General features: G+C 36.3%; 1 protein-coding gene across 8 annotated transcripts in view; it reads left to right on the top strand.

Annotated features, from left to right (window-relative positions):
• The window catches only part of KAT6B (lysine acetyltransferase 6B), a 186988-nt gene that overhangs the window by 98395 nt on the left and 67334 nt on the right, over positions 1–21259 (top strand). For 7 of the 8 annotated variants that reach the window (XM_049108806.1, XM_025435018.3, XM_025435012.3 and 4 more), the window contains one exon: positions 20262–20370. In XM_049108806.1, the coding sequence (XP_048964763.1) occupies positions 20262–20370 (109 nt within the window). Of the gene's footprint in view, positions 1–2834; positions 2903–20261; positions 20371–21259 lie in introns of all 8 variants that reach the window. The other variant, XM_049108807.1, reaches the window with a different exon arrangement.

The following is a 21259-nucleotide window of genomic DNA, read 5'->3' on the forward strand; positions in this document are numbered from 1 at the left end:
TCTGAGCTCTGCCACTTGCAGCTGTGCTCCTTTGGGCCCATTATTGGAGCTTTCTGTGCCACAGTTTCCTCCTTAATAAGATTGGGAAAATAATAACACCTACCTGAAGTTGTTGAAATAATTTAAGCACTTCCCACAGTACTGGTGCAAAGAAGTAGGCAATAAATATTAGCTGTTATTATTATTACTTATTAACTGGGGGGAGAGAGTGAAGGGCATAATGTCATATTTTATACACACACATTTATACACATGTGTGCATACACATCTACACAATCATAGTCACATAGTTTGGGAAAACTTTCAGAGTGATATAACTTTTTTTAAGAAATGAAAAAATACATTGTAAACTCAAAACACAAAATAGTTAACAAAATCCTAGCTGAGGCAAGGGTTTAGGAAGCACTGTCCCAGTTCTTTGTGCACATCTACTAAATATCTGGCATTGGTAGGCTGGCCTTTGCTTTTAGCACCAGAGTCCCATATATATGTATGGGCACGTGTATGCTTTGGAGTGATCATGATTAGGTGACAGATTTTTCTTGGGAAAGTTTCAAAAGCAGCCAGTAGTCCCCAAATTTAAGTAAATGATAGAGAAATTACTTAAAAAAAAAAAGATAGTGTGAAGGACAACACCTTTTTTAAAAATGACTTGTCAGGACTGTTCAGATAAATGTGCATCTTTTTATGCGTCCCTTTAGAGCCAGATATATCTTCAGTACAGCTTGTATTTGGCGTGGGGATAATTAATTGCTTTTGTTTTCCCAGTTTTGTTGCCTGTAAATATTCTGTTAAGGAATTTTATGAACATGCTGAAGGCAATCCTGGGCTGATAGCTATGTCTATCTTTCTTTATTTCCTTCTAAATTTTTATTATTTTTATTTTTTTTAGAGTGAGAGAGCACATGCACGTGGGTGGGGGGAGGGGCAGAGGCAGAGGGAGAGGGACAGAGACTCTTAAGCAGCTCTAAGACCTGATCCGAAATCAAGAGTTGGAAGCTTTACTAACAGAGCCACCCTGATGGGTATATTTTCTAAGTAGAATACTTACCAGCTTATATTGATTCTTTATATTTTAAAATATTGGCTGTAGATGTTGGTGGATTGCTTTTAAATTAATCTCTTATTCCTGATTTACCATGGAATGTATCAGTGAAACACTTATTTAGAAAACAGAGATAATTTTAGGTGGGAAAATGGAATCTTCTAAAAATAACAATAAATGATTTAATATACCAGTGTTGTCTGGGTAATACTGAAGGACCAAGAAGTATGAAGTGTGCATATGACTAATAAAGTCATAATAAAAAAAGTGTGCATATATATATATATGTGTGTGTGTGTGTGTGTGTGTGTGTGTATTTTAGTGAGATTACCCATACCTGAGAGGTTGCTACTCTTGTTGGTATAAAAATTACTTGGATCTCCTTATTTTACTTTATTTATGTGATTTCACAGCTTATATCATTTTACATTTTATTATTGCGTGTTTTATAAAATAAAAGTATTAGAGAAATTATGAAGGAGCATGGCATGAAAGAGGTGACCAGAGCTATTTCATGTTTGTAACTTTTATTTCTTTTCAAATGTAGATTTATTCCTAGTGATACAAATTGCTGTTTTCTTTGGCAGGCACTAGAAGCAAGTCTATGTGAAATTATGTAATGTCTGAAAAGTTATATTCATGATTAATTGGCCTATCCGAGAATGGTATTTGTGTGGAATAAGGCGATCATGCTTTTTATTTGGCATTGAGTTAATGCGCCCCCGTTCAGATCAGGTTACACTACAGGGCTTTTTGACTGAGAACTGTATGTTTAGCTTGATCTCTGAAAAGCGTAAAATGTAGATTCGAAGCCAAATATGCTGGAATTCATATTGTAGCCAAAGTTAGTCTTCAGATAACTTCAAAAGCAAGCTCTTTCCCTCTGTCACACTATAGTTAACCAATAGATCCGAGAGATTAAAAAACAACAACATGATCATCTCTGTGACCTCTGAACACACAGCCAGTCTTGATTATCCAGGGGTATATTATCTGTAGTGTCAAATAATAGTTTAAAATTCTTCCCGACCTTAACCCAGAGTGATCAGTTACAATGATCTATTTATTTATCTAAGCCAGACTTTACAGGAACTAGAAAACAAGGCATTTAAACAATTGTCCCCTCCCTTGTGTCAAGTTGAGAAATGATGACATTCATTACTACACAGTGATGGCAGACTTGATAATCAGAGACGAGGGTTCTGCAGTGGTCTTGGAGCATAATTGTCTTGGGAAAATTAACTTCTTCGTCTTCCTCATCTGTAATGTGGAAACAATAGTACTTACCTTCTGACATTTAAATGATTAAGTGCTTACCCGAGTATCTGTTCATGGTGAGTACTCTTCACTGCTGCCAATGACTGTTGCTACTACTGCTACTATTATTAACTACAACTTACCAGCTACTACTGTCACTATGATAATAGCTTCTCCTTCAGGGCATTAATACCAGGGGTTTGCTCCTTGGTGAATCCTCATATTGAAATGGAAAATCCTATCCCAAAGTGGTATATAAGTAATTTGGGGGTTACTGTTTAAAGGTATCTATTCTTATTACTTGAAGGTGTGGACCACAGATCGGTGGTATCAGTATCACCAGAGAGCTTGTTAGAAATGTGGAATCATTGGCCCTCCCCAGAACTGCTGAATCAGAATCTGCATTTTCACAGGCTCTCTAGGTGTTTTGTTTGCATATTAAGGTTTGAGAAGCACTAATCTACATATTTTCCTGTCACCCTTGCCTCCCCCCCACCCCCAAACTATCCTCAAAACCATTTGAATAATTTAGATATCACTACCAACAGTGGACTACCAGCAGTATCACGTGGCCTGTGCCTTCCAACAGACATGTGGCAGGTAATTGGAAAGAGGGAGAAAGGAGGGAGAGAAGAACCATGCTTGACAATACTAATATAATTCCCTAGATGGGTCTGTGCTCACTGATTTCAGATTGTTCTTTGTCATGATACTGAATATGAAAAAGAACACTGAAATTTTACGGGCTGGTATCTATCAAACTTGCTTTGGAGAGTTTCCTTTTTACTTGCAGTATCAACAATTGTTATATACACCTTATTTTCTTACATACACACACAGGACAGTACTCTTAAATCATACTTTAATTGATTATTTGGTATTAAGATGATGTCTTTTACATACTGATCCTACAAAATCATTGGATGGGAGAGTAGCATTTCATTTACTGTTCTGTTGTTTGGCCGGTGCCTCTTTGTTTCTTCCAAAATAAAAGTTCTGAGGATATCCAAGAACGCTGATTATGAATCACAAATTATGCATGATTGTGAAGGCACAGCTTTGTATTATCATATACTAGGTGGTAAGGATAATACTCTTTTTACTCAAAGTATGACCTTTGAATCTACTTTTTTCTAAAATGATTTGAAAAACAAATTTAAGCTAAACTTGACAAGGAAAAAAAAAGATTAAATGTTAGCACTATGTAGTGGTACAACCTCATGCAGTTAAAAGTACCCATGTTCTGTGACTCCGCAATCTCATGTCTAGGAATTTATCCTACCGGGTTTTTTGCACATGCAAATCCTCATATGTACGTTCTGGTAGAAGCAAAAGGGTGGCAATAACCTCTATCTGGTAGAATGAAAATAGTGTAACCCTTTTTTTAAAGATGTTATATAAAAAAAATAAAATAAAATAAATTAAAAAAAATAAAGATGTTATATATTTGTATGTGTCAAGCCTATCAAAGGAAGTTTAGAAAGGGGATTTGGATGTCCAAGGGTTAGACATAGCTGGGAGACTACTTTCCCATTCTGTGTATCTTTGTACTTTATTTTTAATAAATTTATAATTATATTATATATTATATATACACAATTTTTAAAGTTTATTTTTAAGATTTTACTTATTTGAGATAGAGAGCAAGTGAGTGATCCCAAGTCAAGGGAGAGGCAGAAGGTGAGGGAAAGGCAGAGAATCTCTCAAGCAGACTCCATGCTGAGTGTGGAGCCCAATGTGAGCCTTGATCCCATAACCCCAAAATCATGACCAGAGCCAAAAACCAAGAGTCGGATACTCAAATCAGCTGAGCCACTCAGATGCTCCATATGTAATTTTAAAACCAACAAAATAACCTTGCATTGAAGAGATTTAAAACATTTTTTTAAAGTAAGCCCCACCCCTCATATGTTTCTCAATCTCACAACCCCAAGATTTAGAGTTGTACGCTCCACCTCCTGAGCCAGCCAGGTGCCCCTTAAGCCCAGCTTATGTCTTTTAACATTTAAGTATTTTTTCTCTTACCTTTAAAAGCTTGTTCAAGAACTCTCTTATGTCTTTGGGGCCCTTAGACCTACATTTGTTAAGAGTAGGCAGTGAATATCAGTGGCTGCATTGCTCTGTACTTTCCCACACCTTAGACTCTCCTGAGCATGCACTCCTAGATGCCCTAATCACTCAGCTCTGATTCTTTTTTTTTTTTTTTTAAAGATTTTATTTATTTATTCATGAGAGAGAGAGAGAGAGAAGCAGAGACACAACACAGGCTGAGGGAGAAGCAGATTCCATGCAAGGAGCCCGATGTGGGACTCGATCCCGGGACTCCAGGATCATGCCCAGAGCCAAAGGGAGGTGCCAAACCACTGAGCCACCCAGGGATCCCCAGTTCTGATTCTTAAGTTGGATACCACTGGAATCTTCTTGAAGTTTTTAAAAAAATTAAAATGCCAATGTCAACCCCAGACCTGTTGAATCAAAATCTGGGAGTATGACTTGTGTGTGTGTGTGTGTGTGTGTGTGTGTATTTCAAAAGCTACATAGGTGATTCTGATGTTTCCTCCTGATTAAGAACCACTATCTAGAGATGAGTTCTTAGTAGGATTCCTCTTATATTAAAACACTAAGTGTTACCCTCTCCCCTCCCAAAGCCTCCTAGGAGTGATGTAGAATTGGCACCAGAGTAGGATGAATGACTACTCTATATCCAAGGCAAAGAAAATGTCATTCTGAATAGCCATATGGCTCTCTCTGTTGTATTAGGATAATGATGAAAGTGACAGTGATGATAACAAATAAGGTTTTTGCATTGGAATCAACATTTTCTGCAAATAAAGAACATTGAAAGTAGGGAAGATTAAAAGCTGGTTCTTTTTAAAATCTCTAGCTTGATTGATCCAAAAAAGGGGGAAAGCGCAAATTAACAATACCAGAATGGGACAGGGGACATCACTGACGATGTAAAAAGAATAATGCAATATTATGAGCAATTTTATGCCAATAAATTCGGCAACTTAGATGAAACAGGGAAATTCCTTGAATGCTCAGATCACCACAGTGTGCACGCATGCACGCGCGCGCACACACACACACACAGAAAAATCTGAATAGCTCTATATTTATTAAAAGAAATTGAGTTCATAACTTAAAACTTGGCTACAAAGAATCTTCCAGGCTCAGACAACAAATGTAAATGGTGAAGTATGTCAATCATTTACCAATGCAGGTGTTAGATAAATTCCTTCAGAAGGTAGGAGGAAACACATCTCAATTCCTTTTATGAGACCAAGATTACTTTGATACCAAAACTAACCAAAGACTGCACAAAAGGGAAACTATGAAACAATATTATTCATGACATAAACACCAAAATCTTTCAGGAAGTATTGGCAAATCAACCAGAAAGATATAAAAAGCATAATATACTATGAAGTTTATCCAGAATGGGATTTATCCAGACAGGCAAGGTTGGCTTAATACTCTAAAATGAAGACATTTGATCATCTCAATAGATTTAGGAAAAGTAATCAACAAAACTTAAAATCCATTCATGGTAAAAAAAAATCATAGTAAAAAATCAAAAAACAACCTCTCAGCAAACTAGGACTAGAAGGAATTTCATCAGTCTGATACAAAGCATCTTTTAAAATAAAAACAACATAGGTAACACCATTAGAAATGGTAAAAGACCAACCAGTTCCTTCCTAAAGTCAGGAGTAAGACAAATATGCCCCCTTTTATCTTTCTATTCAGCATTGTACTGAGTTCCTAGCCAATGCAATATGGTAGGATAAAGAAATGAAAAGCATACAGATTGGGAGAAAGAGCTAAACCTGACTCTATTTACAGATTATGATTACTTATACTTTAGAAGATATTAAGGAATCTTTAAGAAAGCTACTAAAAGTAGAGTGGACCAAAGCAATTCTATAAGGTTAATATACAAAAGCCCGTCGTATTTCTGTATAGTAGCAACAAACATTCAGAAATGTGAATTATCATTTACAGTAGCATCGAACAGTATGAACATAGGGATAAATTTAGCAATTATGAACAAAAGGTGTACCTATAAACAGTAAAGCATTGTTGAAAGAAATTAAAGAAGACCTAAACCAATGGAGAAATGTCAATGTTCATGGATTGGAAGACTCAATAATGTCACAAAGATTAGAATTGATAAATAGAACCTCACCAAAATTAAAAACTGATGTTTTTCAAAAGAATTTGTTAGGAAAATGAAGAGACAAGCCACAGCATGAGAGAAGATATTCTTAGCATGCTTAGTTATTATATATACACATACAGACATAGGACTTGTATTCAGTATACATATTTAAAGAACTCATACAACTCTGTAAGACAACCCAATTTAAAATATAGGTGTTACAGGTTGCGTTCCTCAGCAAGCAGGTTCTGAGATAAAAGTTTTGTATGTAGAATATTTATTAAGGGATGCCCTTAGTATTATCACTGTAGTGGGAGGATGGGCAACGAAGCTGCATCCTATAGAGGGAGGAGCAGAGCAGTGATGCAGCTCAGTATCTGCTTTGGCTGACTTCATATGTAGCTCTGCAGCTAGATTGATTCTTCAGGGTTGGACAGAATTGGGATAAGAATTGGGTCAAGGGATCCCTGGGTGGCGCAGCGGTTTGGCGCCTGCCTTTGGCCCAGAGCGCGATCCTGGAGACCCGGGATCGAATCCCACGTCGGGCTCCCGGTGCATGGAGCCTGCTTCTCCCTCTGCCTGTGTCTCTGCCTCTCTCTCTCTCTGTGACTATCATGAATAAATAAATAAAATCTTTAAAAAAAAAAAAAAGATTTGGGTCAAGTTAAGCTTCCCTTTATATATTTCTTTATCAGTCAGTGATGAGGACTTGTACCACTTGGACATGGGCCACTTCAGGAAGGGGCATGTCTCATGTCCTTGGATGACATAACTCTCTGTACCTGAAGAGAGTGGCAAGTGAAAACATCCTGTAGCATTCTCACTAGCTGGGACAACACGTTTTTCACTGTAGAGGGTCTGGCAATATATTGCAGTAGACCGTTGTGATGGGCAGAAGAGTTAACAGAAATTGCACAAAAGAAGATATTTGAATGTCCATTCAGTACATGAAAATATATCTAACATCATTAGCAATCAAAGATATGCACATTAAAAGCAACAACAAGACATGCCCATGCACTGCTCAGAATGGTTAAATTTAAAAGACTGGCAATATCAAAGGCAAATCCTGGGCGTGTAAAATGGTACAATCACTATGGAAGAACTGACACTTTTTATAAAGTTAAGCATGCACTTAACATTATGACCGAGCAATTCCACTTGTAAGTATTTACCAAAGAGAAACGAAAACATACATACGAAGAGACTTTTACACGAATGTTCATATTAGCTTTATTCATAAAGCTCAAAACTGTAGATTGCAAATGTACATCAATGGGTGAGTGGATAAACTAAGATATATTTATTCAGTGAGATACTATGCAACATTTAAAGGAATAAACTACTCACATGCAACAACATGGATGAATATAAAAAACATGCTGAGTATAAAGAAGTCACAAAAAAGTATATATAGTATGATTTCATACATGAAATTCTAAAAACAGCCAAAATAATGTATGTCAGAAAGCAGATCAGTAGTTGCCTGGGTCTGCAGAGGGAATGAACTGCAGAAATGTTTGAGGGAACTTGTCTTTTGATTTTCGTTTCATTTTGTATTGTTTTCAATTCCAGTATAGTTAATATACAGTATTCTATTCATTTTAGGTATAAAATATAGTGATTCAACAATTTTATACATTGCTCAGTGCTCAGTAAAGTGTATTCTTAATCCCCTTCAAATAATCACTCTTAAAGGAAATTTTGAGGTGATAACAAGATTCTGTTTCTCTATTGTGACAATTCTATAAATATATGTATTTAACTTTAAAAGAGTACATTTTATTATATATCAATTATACCTTAGTAAAGTTGAGATTTTTTTTTAAGTAAAATTTAAGAAGAAAACAAATAGGAGCTTATGTTAATGAGGGATACTGGTTGTTCTTTTAATTTTCTTTTATTGTATTGTTTTCATATATGATTTTGGTATCAGACTTATGCTGGCCTAATAAAATTAGTTGAGAAATATTTCCTCTTTCTTTGTTTTTTTTTTGAAATAGATCATGCAAGATTGGTATTCTTAAATCTTTGAAAGATTTCACCAGCAAAGCTGTCTGGGCCTAGAGAAAATGACTCATTTTCTCTAATGGATTTAGAGTTATTCAGATGTTCTGACATCCTCTTGTGTTGTTAATTCGATCAATGAAGTTGCCTATTTATCTGAGTTGTCTCATTTATTGGCAGAAAGCTGTTGTCACCTCCCATCATTTTAATGACTTCAAGATTTGTAGTGATACCCCTTCTTACCTTTTATTTTGGTAATTTTCTCCTTTTCTTGATTAATCTAGTTATAGGTTTTTAGTAAAGTTAAGCATCTTCCTACCTTATGACCCAGCAGTTCTACCCCAAGATATTTACTCAAGAGATGAAAACATATGTCCACAAAGGTACTTCTATAAGAATGTTCTTAACAGTTTTATTCAAGAACTGAATGAAATGAATTACTGATATATGCGGCAATATGATGAATATGACAATAAAGTTAGTTGAAAGAAGCCCCACTAAAAGAATTCAGTGTTTGGTTCCACTTACATGAAGTTCCAGACCAAATCAAACTATGGTGGTAGAAATCAGAGTAGTAGCTGCTTGGGAAGGACTTAACTGGGAGGGGGCAGGAGAGAACTTCTGCAGTTATGGGAGTGTCCTAAATCTTGAGAGAGAGGTGTGTTTACATGAGTGTATGCATTTTTTTCTAAACTTTGAGCTGTCCATTTCATTATATGTAAAATACACATTAACTTAGTTGTACAACAATGTGAATGTACTTAGTGCCACTGAACTTTACAGTTAAAAATGGTTAAAGTGGTACATATTATGTATATTTTACAATTTAAAAAATATAAGGGTGGATGTGAAGGTTCTAAATGGGCAAACATTCAAAAAGTATTTATTGCCGCCCATAACCATATGCTGTTCTATTATTTCTTCATTTACCATTATATACTAAAGTAAAAGTGTAATTTATGAAATGATGAGAAAGTACCAGGTATGAGAAATAATGTTAAATTTATATATTCAACAAATATTTATCAAACATCTACAGTGTATAGTTCTTCATTATGTATGGTGATTTAGGTAAACAACAAGGATCTCCTTCAAAGAGCTCACAGTGTACTAAGCTTTAACTTAAAATATACAAAAAAGAAAAAAGATTTCACAAAGACAAAGAGCTTTCCTTTACCTCTTGCATATCCTTTAGTAGGCTTCTGTAAGACTTAAAGTTCTAGGAAATTGAGCTTAAAAATCTTTGCCCCTGGAGGGAAAGCCTGTGACATCTGGTGTTTCTTCCTGGCCTTGCTGTAGCTTGCATTGTTAGGGGGAGAGGCTTATGTTTTGTGCAATTCCCACACAGCCTGCAGGGATGCTGGAGCACCAAAGAGCACAGAGTCACCAGTAACGTTCATCTAAATGCTCGTGTGGTGCTTGGCCTAAGACATTAGATCTAGACCCTCTATCACAAAGAGGTTAGGGAAGAGTCCAAAAAAAAAACAAGATCAGAGCTCTTGACGTTCAGATAGTAATTATCCAAACAATTCTCTTTTCCTACCGCTTATGACTACTACAGTTGAAAGGGTCAGAGGTAGTCTGAAAGTGAGGAAAACAAAAGCAGAAAAGTCAAGGGCGTGGAAATTCTGTACACCAGATGGTTTATGTGCCCACAGGGCAATTGAGAATTAAGTGTGGTAATGGAATTACACTACTTCTGTTGGTTCTGTGATAACAAGCACTTGGAGTACCAATTATAGTCTCCTTGGCATAGTTGGGTGCTGAGTAAACATTAGTAACTTATTGAACAGTACATACCATCTTAACTGGCATAAGTCTCTGAATGCAGAACATTGTCAGGGGTGGTGCTGATGGTGATGATAACATTGAGAAACTAACATGTGACTTTTCTAGTTTGTTAATATCTATCTACCTGTGTCTCTTCTTGTCATTTTGCTTCCCTGTTTGAATCTAATTACAACAAATCCAAAGCCTGTGTCTCTGAGCAGTTAACACAGGTTTCTCTTGGTGGAATTGGTAATGAGAATGGCTGCGATTCACATTGTGCCTATGTGGGGTAGTTGGCACCACATCTAGATTAAAATGGATGCCTTAGGGCAACTGAGAAAGCCAGTTTTATTATTCCAGCTATATAACATTCTGGAAAAGGTAAAACTATGGATATAGTAGAAAAGATCGGTGATTGCCAGGAATTAGAGGGCAGGGAGAGGCCAAATAGGCGGATATTTTAGGGCAGTGAAAATACTCTGTATGATACCATGTTGGTAGATACATGTCATCATAAATTTTTCCAAACCCACAGAATGTATAATGCCAAGAGAGAACCCTGATATAGTCTATGGGCGTGGGTGATTTGATGTGTCATTATAGGTTCTTCACTTATAACAAAGGTACCTCTCTGGTGGGGGTATGTTGATAAATGGGGGAGACTATGCCTGTGAGGGCAGGGAGATAGGGGAAATTTTTGTACCTTCCCCTCAATTTTCCTGTAAATCTAAAACTGCTTTTAAAAAATAATAAAGTTTAAAAAAAGAAACATTAAAGATTTGTGACACTTGAATGTGAATTGATTTTAAAATTCCATTTTTCAAAACCTAGAGTAGAGTTTATATTATATTGCTAATATTGTGACATGCTTGCCAAAGAGAATAGTTTGTAAATCCTAAGCAGACTTCCTGTAACCATGTGTTGAATTTCCAGCTGTGTTGAATCAGACTTTGATCCCTCTTAAGAAGATAAATGCAGTATCTGCAGTTTCTAATGGTAGGGGTGGAGGAGAGACGTTCAGATGAAATCTTAAAAGCCAAGTCCCTGTCCAGATAAGAAATTAAAGATGCTGGGGAAGGCAATTGTTCCATTGGCTTCCCCACCCTCTGCAAATTTGTAGGTTTTATCTCCAAAAACCAAAACAAATAAATAACACCCCCCAAAAATGAGATGCTATTGTTAAATGCAGTATGCCAGATTAGATTTCTTTCCTTCCAATAGAATCCCTTTCCTTAATCAGCACTCTTATAAATGGCCCACCTGCCTAATTAGAACAAGTTCTAGAGTACAGATACAGTGTAAGCATTTCAATTAGCTCCACACAATTGATAACTGTTGGGGCTGATGTTCTTAGAAAGTCTTCCCTTTTCTCCCTTTCTTATTTCGTTGAGGCCAAGGTTTTACTATTTTTCCACTTCTAAATCAATCTCCGACTGCAGGCATTTCCCAGTATTGCTCATTGATATTGTTTTTGTTTCGAAGTGATTCTTTAAATGAAAAAAGCAGTGACATATTTATAAATATGTATAGGGATGCTTTTAAATATTTTTATTTTATTAGATTTAATTTACTTGCCACTCTTAAAATACAGAGAACCCTCTTCACTGTGACAAGGAGGTAAAATATAGCAGTCACATTTAAGATCTCCATACATTAGCAATAATAAATCCTTTTGCCCAGAGTAATGCAGAAACTCAATCCAAAGCCAGTGGGGATAATGTGGTGCTCCCTCACAGAACCAATTACCCACAGAGAAGTATAATGAGCAGGGGAGGTGATATAACAAAAATCTATGTGGCGAGTGTAAAATTATGGTCAAATTGTTGCCTGTGAGAAGTCTTATAATAAGTGTATCTCCAATTATCTTCTGGAAGAAATTATTTAGGCATCTGTTCAGGTCAAAATTCATAATAGAGTTGCACGAATAAATAGCCTTATAATAAAACAAAAGGATCTGTGAGTGCAGAGAAAATGGCAACAGACATGTCACAAACAAGGTTCTCCTGTGCCCCTGAAGGATTTGAAGTGGCCCCACTACAGCTACGAGGTGAGCCAGTCACCAAACCTTCCTGCAGAGACATAGCTATACTGAGCACAGTTACAGCACATGCCGACAGGAACAAGATAATGCTCCTCAAAGCCAGGACAATTTAGATCATCACGAGAGTTTCTACTTTTAGAGTTAGTGTATTTTCAAAGACTACATCTTACAGCAGATTGCCGTAAAGGGAAATGCTGAGTGTGTGTGATCTATATCCTAATTAGGAGTGGGCTTGATCAGTGAATAAGTGGGTTAAGTGGTAAGAAACAAAATCTAGTTCTTTATTAGAGAAGTGTCAAAAAGTTACCCTAAAAACAAAACATTTTTTAACCTCCCTTGTACCTGTGTAATCAGTAGTGAAGTTTGTGGGAAATAATTCACTAGTGATAATAAACCACCAAAATTTGTAAACTATTTTTAATAGATTGATTGTCTTCTTATTATAATTTTGTTATTCTCCCTCAGTGGTATTCATCTTCCTTGACTATCACTACTTTTTTTTTTTTTTAAACGTGAATTTTTTCTTGAGAGAGAATAAAGAGGTAAATTGGCTGACAGGTTACTAGCAACTGGGCACATCCCCAGATCTATTTTACATACAACTTATAGTGACTATCACGTGAGATGATTTCCTCCCAGCTGATATTTAAATGTTGGTTTTATCTTGTCGGGTTATACTTAGAAAAGTACAATTATACCCAAATGGTCATTCATTATAAGTGGTCAGAGTAAGAAAAAAGCCTTTAGATTGGACAGCCATGGAAGTCACCTTGGCATTGATGGTTGCTTTCCACGTCATATTATGGTTATTAGGATATGTGTTAAAGAACAGTCGTCTCTGGGACCTGTTGAACCAGAGGAACCACTTCCTCACCTCAAAGCAGTTTGTTCATTTATTCAACATATGCGCTTTGAAGCTAGAGCTGCAGCAGTGAACAAAGTCTCTGCCCTCAGAATGGAGCTTTGATAGTTGAGTAACTGAAACAAAATAGACAAACGATACAGAATATGTCAGGCAGTGATGAATGCGACGCAGAAAAATAAAGCAAGGCCTGGGGGATCCAGAGTGGTGCTAGTGGAATGCAATTTCAGAGAGAATGGTCGGGGATAAGCCTCTCTGATAAGGTGATATCTGAATCAAGCTCCAAAGGAAATGAGGGACCAGCCATGGAAAAGCGCAAGAGCAAAGGGCTTGCAGTCAGCAGACTGGGTCCCTCTGTTCTTGATAGCTGTGTGACCTTAGGGAGGCACTTAACTTACCCTGTAAAACGGAGACAGAAAAAGCCACAATCCTGTCTCACAGGCTTTGTGTTTGTCACTTGTAAGACACTTGACAAAAGCATTCTGGTAAACAGCAAAGCATTACTTAAACTTCAGATTGCGGTACAAGATGATAAAAGGGTGCAATTTAAAGAGATGCATTCGGACGAGCCTTAAAACCCTTTTATACAACTCACTTTGGAGTTACCAAATTAAGTTGTCTGAGCTAAAGTGTAGAAAACGCTCTCTGAAGATCAACTGTTTGATACTTGGGTATAAAGGATTTATATTCATCTTTGTTTATTTTTGTGGTATTATTCATTTACAATTTTATATTTGTTTGTGCTTTTCCTCCTTTGGTATCCTTTTCTTTGACCTTTCCTTTTATTAAATCAAGCCTCTTGGCTCTCAATCAAGACATTTAGACATTTTCTATCCTGTTCTTTTATTCCGTGATTAATTCATTAAACAAAAAACCCTCTAAGATTAATATTTATCATGGGGACTCAGAGTCAGAGTCTATTATAGAATAATTCTAAACTCCACAACAATTCATTTGTGCCGATGTTTGTTAAGGAGTTGGAGTTGTTTGTTCTTTTTATTTTTATAGCCAAAGTGCATTTTGCAATAATCATAATATTTGATTAGAGTTTTATAGTGTACAAAGTACTTTCACACACTCACATGTATTTGAGCCTTAGGAACCCCTGAGTAGACAACATGGACACTATTGTGCCCTTTTATGGTTGAGGAAACCTGTGGCTTAGAGATCAATATTGAAATCCAGGTCATACAATGATATAGGTATGAATATATGAATGAAAAATGCTGAGTTTCTTTTAACACTAGGAACTACTCACATGGTATGTCTTTTAAGTAGATTCAGGAAAGTTCTAGATGACTCAAGGAGATGAATCCATAGGGGATGATGGGACGAGAGGGCTATGTTGTATCCCTGATTATGCTGAGTAGAGATCATGGAGACAAAACCTCTTTTTGTGATCGTCAAAGAGGATGTGCAGCTGGCTCCAATCTAGCAAGAACTTTCTTTTTCTCCATTTACTTAGACTGACAAGTTAACAAACATGTTTCCTTCTCGGCAGAAACAAAAGTAACCATGAACAAATATAAACCTTCTGAAAGTGAATTGTCTTGGAATTAAAGGATGTTTTCTCAGAAAAGGTTATTTAATTTTGAGGTTGAGAGTCCTGCGGACTTTTAAAATGTCTTAAGTTTAATAGAATTCAATAAAAAAAATAAAGCAGAGTTGGGAAGAGCCTCAGAGACTATCCAGCCATGGAATCATTAAAATATGTGACCTGGAAAGGACTGTTGAAGGGTCCCTGATCCCCAGTTTGTGTGAGGTTGCTTTGTCTTCTGTGGCATCCTCACAATCCTGATCTAGCCTCTCCATGATCTATTCCATGAAGACTGTATGATTCCACTTATATGAGGTACCTAGAATAAATAGTCTAATTCATGGATGCAGAAAGTAGAAGGGGGACAGAGTTTTAGTTTGGGAAGATGAAATAATTCTGGAGATGGATGGTGATATTGGTTGTACAACAAATACATAATGCCACTTAACTGTATGTTTCAAGATAGTTAAGATGGTAAAGTTTGCATTATGTATATTTTACCACAGTTTTAAAAAGAAAATAAAGGAAGCAGGGAAAAACAATCCATTCAATTTCTGGACCTTTCTGTTGGAAAGTTTAATTCCTCTAGAGTAAGCCCTGTTCAAGTTTTGTTTTTTGTTTTTAATTTTTAATTATTTATTTATTCATGAGAGACACAGAGAGAGAGAGACAGAGACAGGCAGAAGGAGAAGCAGGCTCCATGCAGGGAGCCCGAAGTGGGACTCGATCCCGGGTCTCCAGGATCATACCCTGGGCTGCAGGCGGTGCTAAACCTCTGCGCCACCGAGGCTGCCCCCTGTTCAAGTTTTGTACCCTGGAGCCATGAAGAACAAATCTAACCCTTTCCCTTGGATGAAGACATCCAGCTTGTTCCTTTCCAATAGTCTTTTTAAGGCTGACTAGCCCCAGTTCCTTTAGTGGGTATTCTATTTTGTTTTATTTTATACTTTATTTGAATCCTTATCAGGATAAGGACCATACACTGTGATCAGCATATTAGCCTTTTAAATCTCTCTTAATCTATTGGCTCTTATCCTGTATCTGTTGTTCTCTCTTCCTTGCTTGCTCACTCTGTCTCCCTTTTAATTTATTTGTTGAAGAAAACTGGGTCATTTGTCCTCGAGAGTGTTGGTATCCTACAGTATGGATTGACACATCCTCTGTCCTCTGTATTGCCCATGAATCACTAATTGGATTGAGATACTTTATTTTATAAATGCTTGTAATCCAATTATATAGTAATACAATCCTTTGTAGATCTTTTTTTAAGAGTGGAGAGGGGTACTATTCTATTTCCTTTCCCCATCCCCAGTGTTTTGCTTGGAAAATTGTATATACACTTAAGTTATAGACATCATGACACTTTACTCCAAAATATTTCAGCACATAATTGCCAAGAATGAGGACAATCTCACATAAATACAACTTCAGTGTTGACCGAAGAAATTTGTTCTATCCAGTTTATTATATATTGTCTACTATTTAGTATTTCCCTAATTATCCAAATAATGTCCTTAATAGCTGTGGGTAAATATTTTTAAAGATGTTTTGATTTATTCTAGAGGGAGAGAGTGCAAGAGAGTGTGGGGAGAAGGGCAGACTCTGCACTGAGAGCCAAGCCGGGTACAGGGCTTGATCTCAGGACCCTGAGACCCAAAGTTTGATGCTTAACCAACTGCACCAACCAGGTGCCCCAGAGTAATTTTTAAATAATCCAGAATCCATATTTGTATTTAGTTTTCAGGGCACTTTAGTTGCCTAAATTGGTTCTGCCCTTTATTGAGTCTTAGGTGACATTGACATTTTTCGAAGAGTCCAGACCAGTTGTTTTTCAGAATGTCCCTAAATTTGGATTTGCCTGATTTGTTCCTTATGGTTAGATTTGAGGTAAATAATTCCAGCAAGAATACTGCATAAGCTGTGCTGAGTCCTTTAATGCCACACTTGGGAGACACATAGTGTCAGTTTGTCATGTACTAGTGATAGGTTTGATCATTTCGTTAAGGAGGTGTCTCCATTGTTAAGGTACCTTTTTTTGCTGTTGTAATTAATAAATAATCTATAGGATATTAGTGTTTGCTTTTTAAATAGTTTTAGAAAGATGCCATTGGTCTTGGGAGAAATTTTTTATTTTTTATTTTTTTATTTATGATAGGCACACAGTGAGAGAGAGAGAGGCAGAGACATAGGCAGAGGGAGAAGCAGGCTCCATGCACCTGGAGCCCGACGTGGGATTCGATCCCAGGTCTCCAGGATCGCGCTCTGGGCCAAAGGCAGGCGCCAAACCACTGCGCCACCCAGGGATCCCCGTCTTGGGAGAAATTGAATGGAGAAGATTATGAGCACATTAATAAAGCATTATTCCCACTGATGGAAAGATAATTTTAAATGTTTGTTTTTCTGAGAGGAGAGAAGTAGGGGGCAGGATAGTAAGTACTGAAGGTGAGAAATGGGCTTTAGTGAAGACAGCTGTGTTTGAATCACAGTTCCACAGTTGAACTTTTAGAAAATGGACATAATAATAAACATTCCTGGCAGGATTGTTAGGATGATTAAATGAGATAGTGTAATGTGGCCTCTAACCTAGCAGCTACACTGGGACCATCGCTTGGGAGATGAAGAGGAGTTGCTTCCTGAGCAGGTTGCAGAGTTTAAACCTATCCATCATAGGTGTTAATTCTTGAGATTAGTTTGAAATATTTAATCATGTTGATAAGAAAATGTGATCAACAGGTTAGGTGCCTTTGTGAAATTTCAAAGAAAGTGATTTAAGAATTAGGACATGTTTTGTTTCATTTTCAGCCCTCTTAAATATGATTTGTCTGTGGTGGACTTGTGTAGAATCGAATTGCCATTCATTTGGACCTCTTTTTTTTTAATTTTTTTTTTTATTTGGACCTCTTTCTGACTACAATCCATTTTAATCTATTACCAGGGATTATTTTTTGAAACAGTTTATATGAAGTCTGATTGAGAGTAGTGAATCATAATAATTTTGTGACCCATTTACATGCATTACTGTAAAAGTTCCATTTCTTACAAGTGACAATTTTTTAAAGTTAATTAGACTCGGCTATACTGAGGTTAGCAAAAAGTGCTTTGAATTATCAATAATTCAGCAGGGTAGACATTTCTGTATAATGCAGTGGTTTTATAGAGTATTGTGAGATAGTTATCCTTAAAATAAATGGTTGTGAGCATACATCAGCGTGGTGGTGGGGTTCACTTGAATGTAGCGTGAAGTGATAGCATCTATGCTTTCTATTATTGGGCAGAGTGCGGGACATCAGTCTTTCTGGCCATGAACTACTAGCAACCTTTGTCCTTTGTGTTACCTTTAGTTAAAAACGAAAAATGAGCACGAGTGCTGGCTGATGGCCATGTCTTTCTTACAGCTAAAAATTCATTGGGGAAAGAAAAATGGGATTGCGGATTTGGATTTGTTTCATTGCATGAATGATATGTGACATTTTGTAAATTATTTATCACCACAAGGATGGCAGCAATGGCTTGAGCATTGTTATATCAAATGAAAGCAGGAATCCCATTAGTACAAAGACTGGGTTTTAGCTAGAATCTATCAGGGGAATGTTGTCACTTTAAAACCAGATTGTTCTTTTAATTGCTATTTAAAGGAACAAAAGTGTTCCCAAGGTACTACAGTTGAGCAGTTGCAAGTAATAACTATGGATCCATAATTATGCAGTGCTGATTATCTGGCATTTAAAAAATTGTGGCTAGAGTCAGTGACCAATTTGTTGTAGCTTGTCTTTTTGGGTTTTTCTAGTACAAAGTGTTTTATACTCTGCTTTTTAAGTGGGGCTACAAAAACACATTTGCATAGCTACTTCAGAAAGTAAAGCCTGTGCATATTAAAAGAACAAATTAAACTGAAAATAAGGGCAAGATAATGAACACTCATATTGTAAGATGAAATTAACAATCATATTGAACAATTTTGCAAATCCTCAGTCATAAGATGAATTCTGGTTTCTGATGACATGTTTTCACAGTGAACCAAGACATTTGTTGGAATCATTATAACCATTTGAAATACTATCTTAGAGATGAGGGTTTCTTCTTTCAACTAGCATATGTTTCTTCCATTTATTCAGTTAACATATATTTTGAGTGCCTACTGTGTATCAGGCGATGTATTAATTAGGCATTTGGGATAAAGTAGCTGAACAAATGAGAGGTTTATTCTATGCTGATGTGTATTTTAAAAGTTAGACCTTGCAAAGTCTTGTTTTTAATTTACATTAAAAAACATGTATGATTATGCTAACTTTTCTTGCCTTGAATTTTTGATTCATGAGATTCAAATATAAATACGTTCTAGTTACATTCAGATGGCTAGAGACAACATGTGTGAAGGCTTAGAATATGCAATAAAATTTTAATTTTCATACAGTTTTGGCTGTTCAGAATAAATGTGACCAGATCTGTAGGCACAACTATTCATATGAATGGAATATTAGCATCGCTGGTAGCCATAAATACCAATGGAGACACTGAGATGTATGCAGACATAATACATTGTTAAAAGCAACTTCCTCAGTGAGAGCTAGAGTACTGGGGGTTAGACAAATGTTTTGTTGTTTTTTTTATTAAAGTTGGAATTTCAGAGATTGAGAGTTTATCTCCTTTGTGTGGCATGATGTGGTTTACTTTTAAAGACCTTGGTGCCAGAAAGTCCTTGTTAATGATCTTTTGAGCCTCCTAGGTGACCCTACAGAATTTTAAAGTTCTTATTCAGTTCCAGCTCTGTTATTATATCACCTGAAAACTTACCGATATTTTACGTCAAAAATTTAATAGATGAAAAATAGTAACCTGCACTAAAACATTTGATGAAGTTTTGTTTTTTAAAAATATTTATTTATTTGAGAGAAAGAGAGAGAGAGAGTGCATGAGCAGGGGGAGGGGCAGAGGGAGAAGCCCACTCCTGGCTGAACAGGGAGCCCAACACAGAGCTCCATCCCAGTAGCCCAGGATTAAAACCTGAGCAGAAGGCAGATGCTTAACTGACTGAGCCACCCAGGTGCCCCAATTTGATAAAGTTTACTTGAACAATCTGAAATGACAACTAGGTGATATTCATAAACTATAATGCTGAATAGATGAATCAATGTATTATAGGCCTATAAATTATGGGAATGATTGCGATTTCCCATAATTTCATTTCCCTTTTTTATGTTTTTTTAAAGTAATCTCTATGCCCAACACGAGGCTCGAACTCATGACCCTGAGATCAAGTAGCATGCTCTACTGACTGAGCCAGCTAAGTTAGGCACCCCCAAAGAATCTTTAATAATAATGTTCATTTTAGCAAGGTTATATAATATATAAAGGCCTTAGATTTCATTAGTTTAATAAAAATTACTTCTGTATCTTACATATTACCCTTAAATGCATTATTTAGGTAATAGTTTAGCATCAAATAATTAAGGAGACTTTTTTTATTAGAAAATGTTGATTGGAATACCTTATTCAGCAGTGTTTTTGCCTTTGACTGTAATGTTTTTTAATTTTGAAATGGAAAACTGACAGTATTTTTCCATTTTAATTTTATCATAGCCCCGTGCTGATCCCATTCCGATATGTAGCTTCTGTTTGGGGACTAAGGAATCAAATCGTGAAAAGAAACCAGAAGAACTCCTCTCTTGTGCAGATTGTGGCAGTAGCGGTAAGTTGGTATTGTTTTGTATGTCTGTACAGTGCCTCTTCTATAGCTATGTTATTTATATCTCTATCACACTTGCATTTGTTTTTTAAAGCAATTATTTGGTTATAGCATAGGTTGTAAATTTTAAAAGTAAGTGCAGGTAGAGGGAAGAAAGGTAAGTATATTAGCAGTGACAAAGATATTATATATGTTTGTATAACACTATATATTAATATTTATAATTAAGCTTTGATTTCATACCAGCATTAGTAATTCACTAGGGAGTGTTTTATATTGCAGGTAAATTCAGTATAATGAATTCTAAGTTTTTAAGCTGAATACAACTAGAACACTTGTTTTCTATAACCCTCAGTCTCAGTTTATGAGACACTGGAGTTGGAAGATGTAGTGTTTCAGGTCATGACGCCTACTGGTGAAATCTAGTATTACAACCCAGCTCTGTGTGAGTAAATGAAAGGGGCAGTATCCTGGAGAACTGCAATGACAGAATCAAGAAATCATTAGGCATGAAAAAAACTCAAACCGCCTATAGTAAGATAGCAAAAGAGTGGTCAAATAGAAAGTGACGTTGAAATCAAGGAATGGGTAGGTGGGGACACGGGACTGACCGTTGGCAAATTGCAATATTATTCAAAATACTGTCAAGGTACTGATACCCCTGCCTTTTTCTCAATCTAAGATTTTAAGACCAGCCTTTAAAATGGAAAATAAAAATAAAATAAAATAAAATGGAAAATAAAAGTCAAATTGTGCTTACATGGAAAGACTTTGTCTTACCAAGCCAGTCTTCCTTTTAGCTGATCGTGTGCTATAGTTAGTTGCCTAGGTTATGTATATGTATGTTATACTTATATAAAATTTTTTTCTTTATTTAAGGGAGAGATAGAGA

The sequence above is a fragment of the Canis lupus genome, chromosome 4, assembly GCF_003254725.2.
Source record: "Canis lupus dingo isolate Sandy chromosome 4, ASM325472v2, whole genome shotgun sequence".
In the NCBI taxonomy this organism is placed as follows: Eukaryota; Metazoa; Chordata; class Mammalia; order Carnivora; family Canidae; genus Canis; species Canis lupus.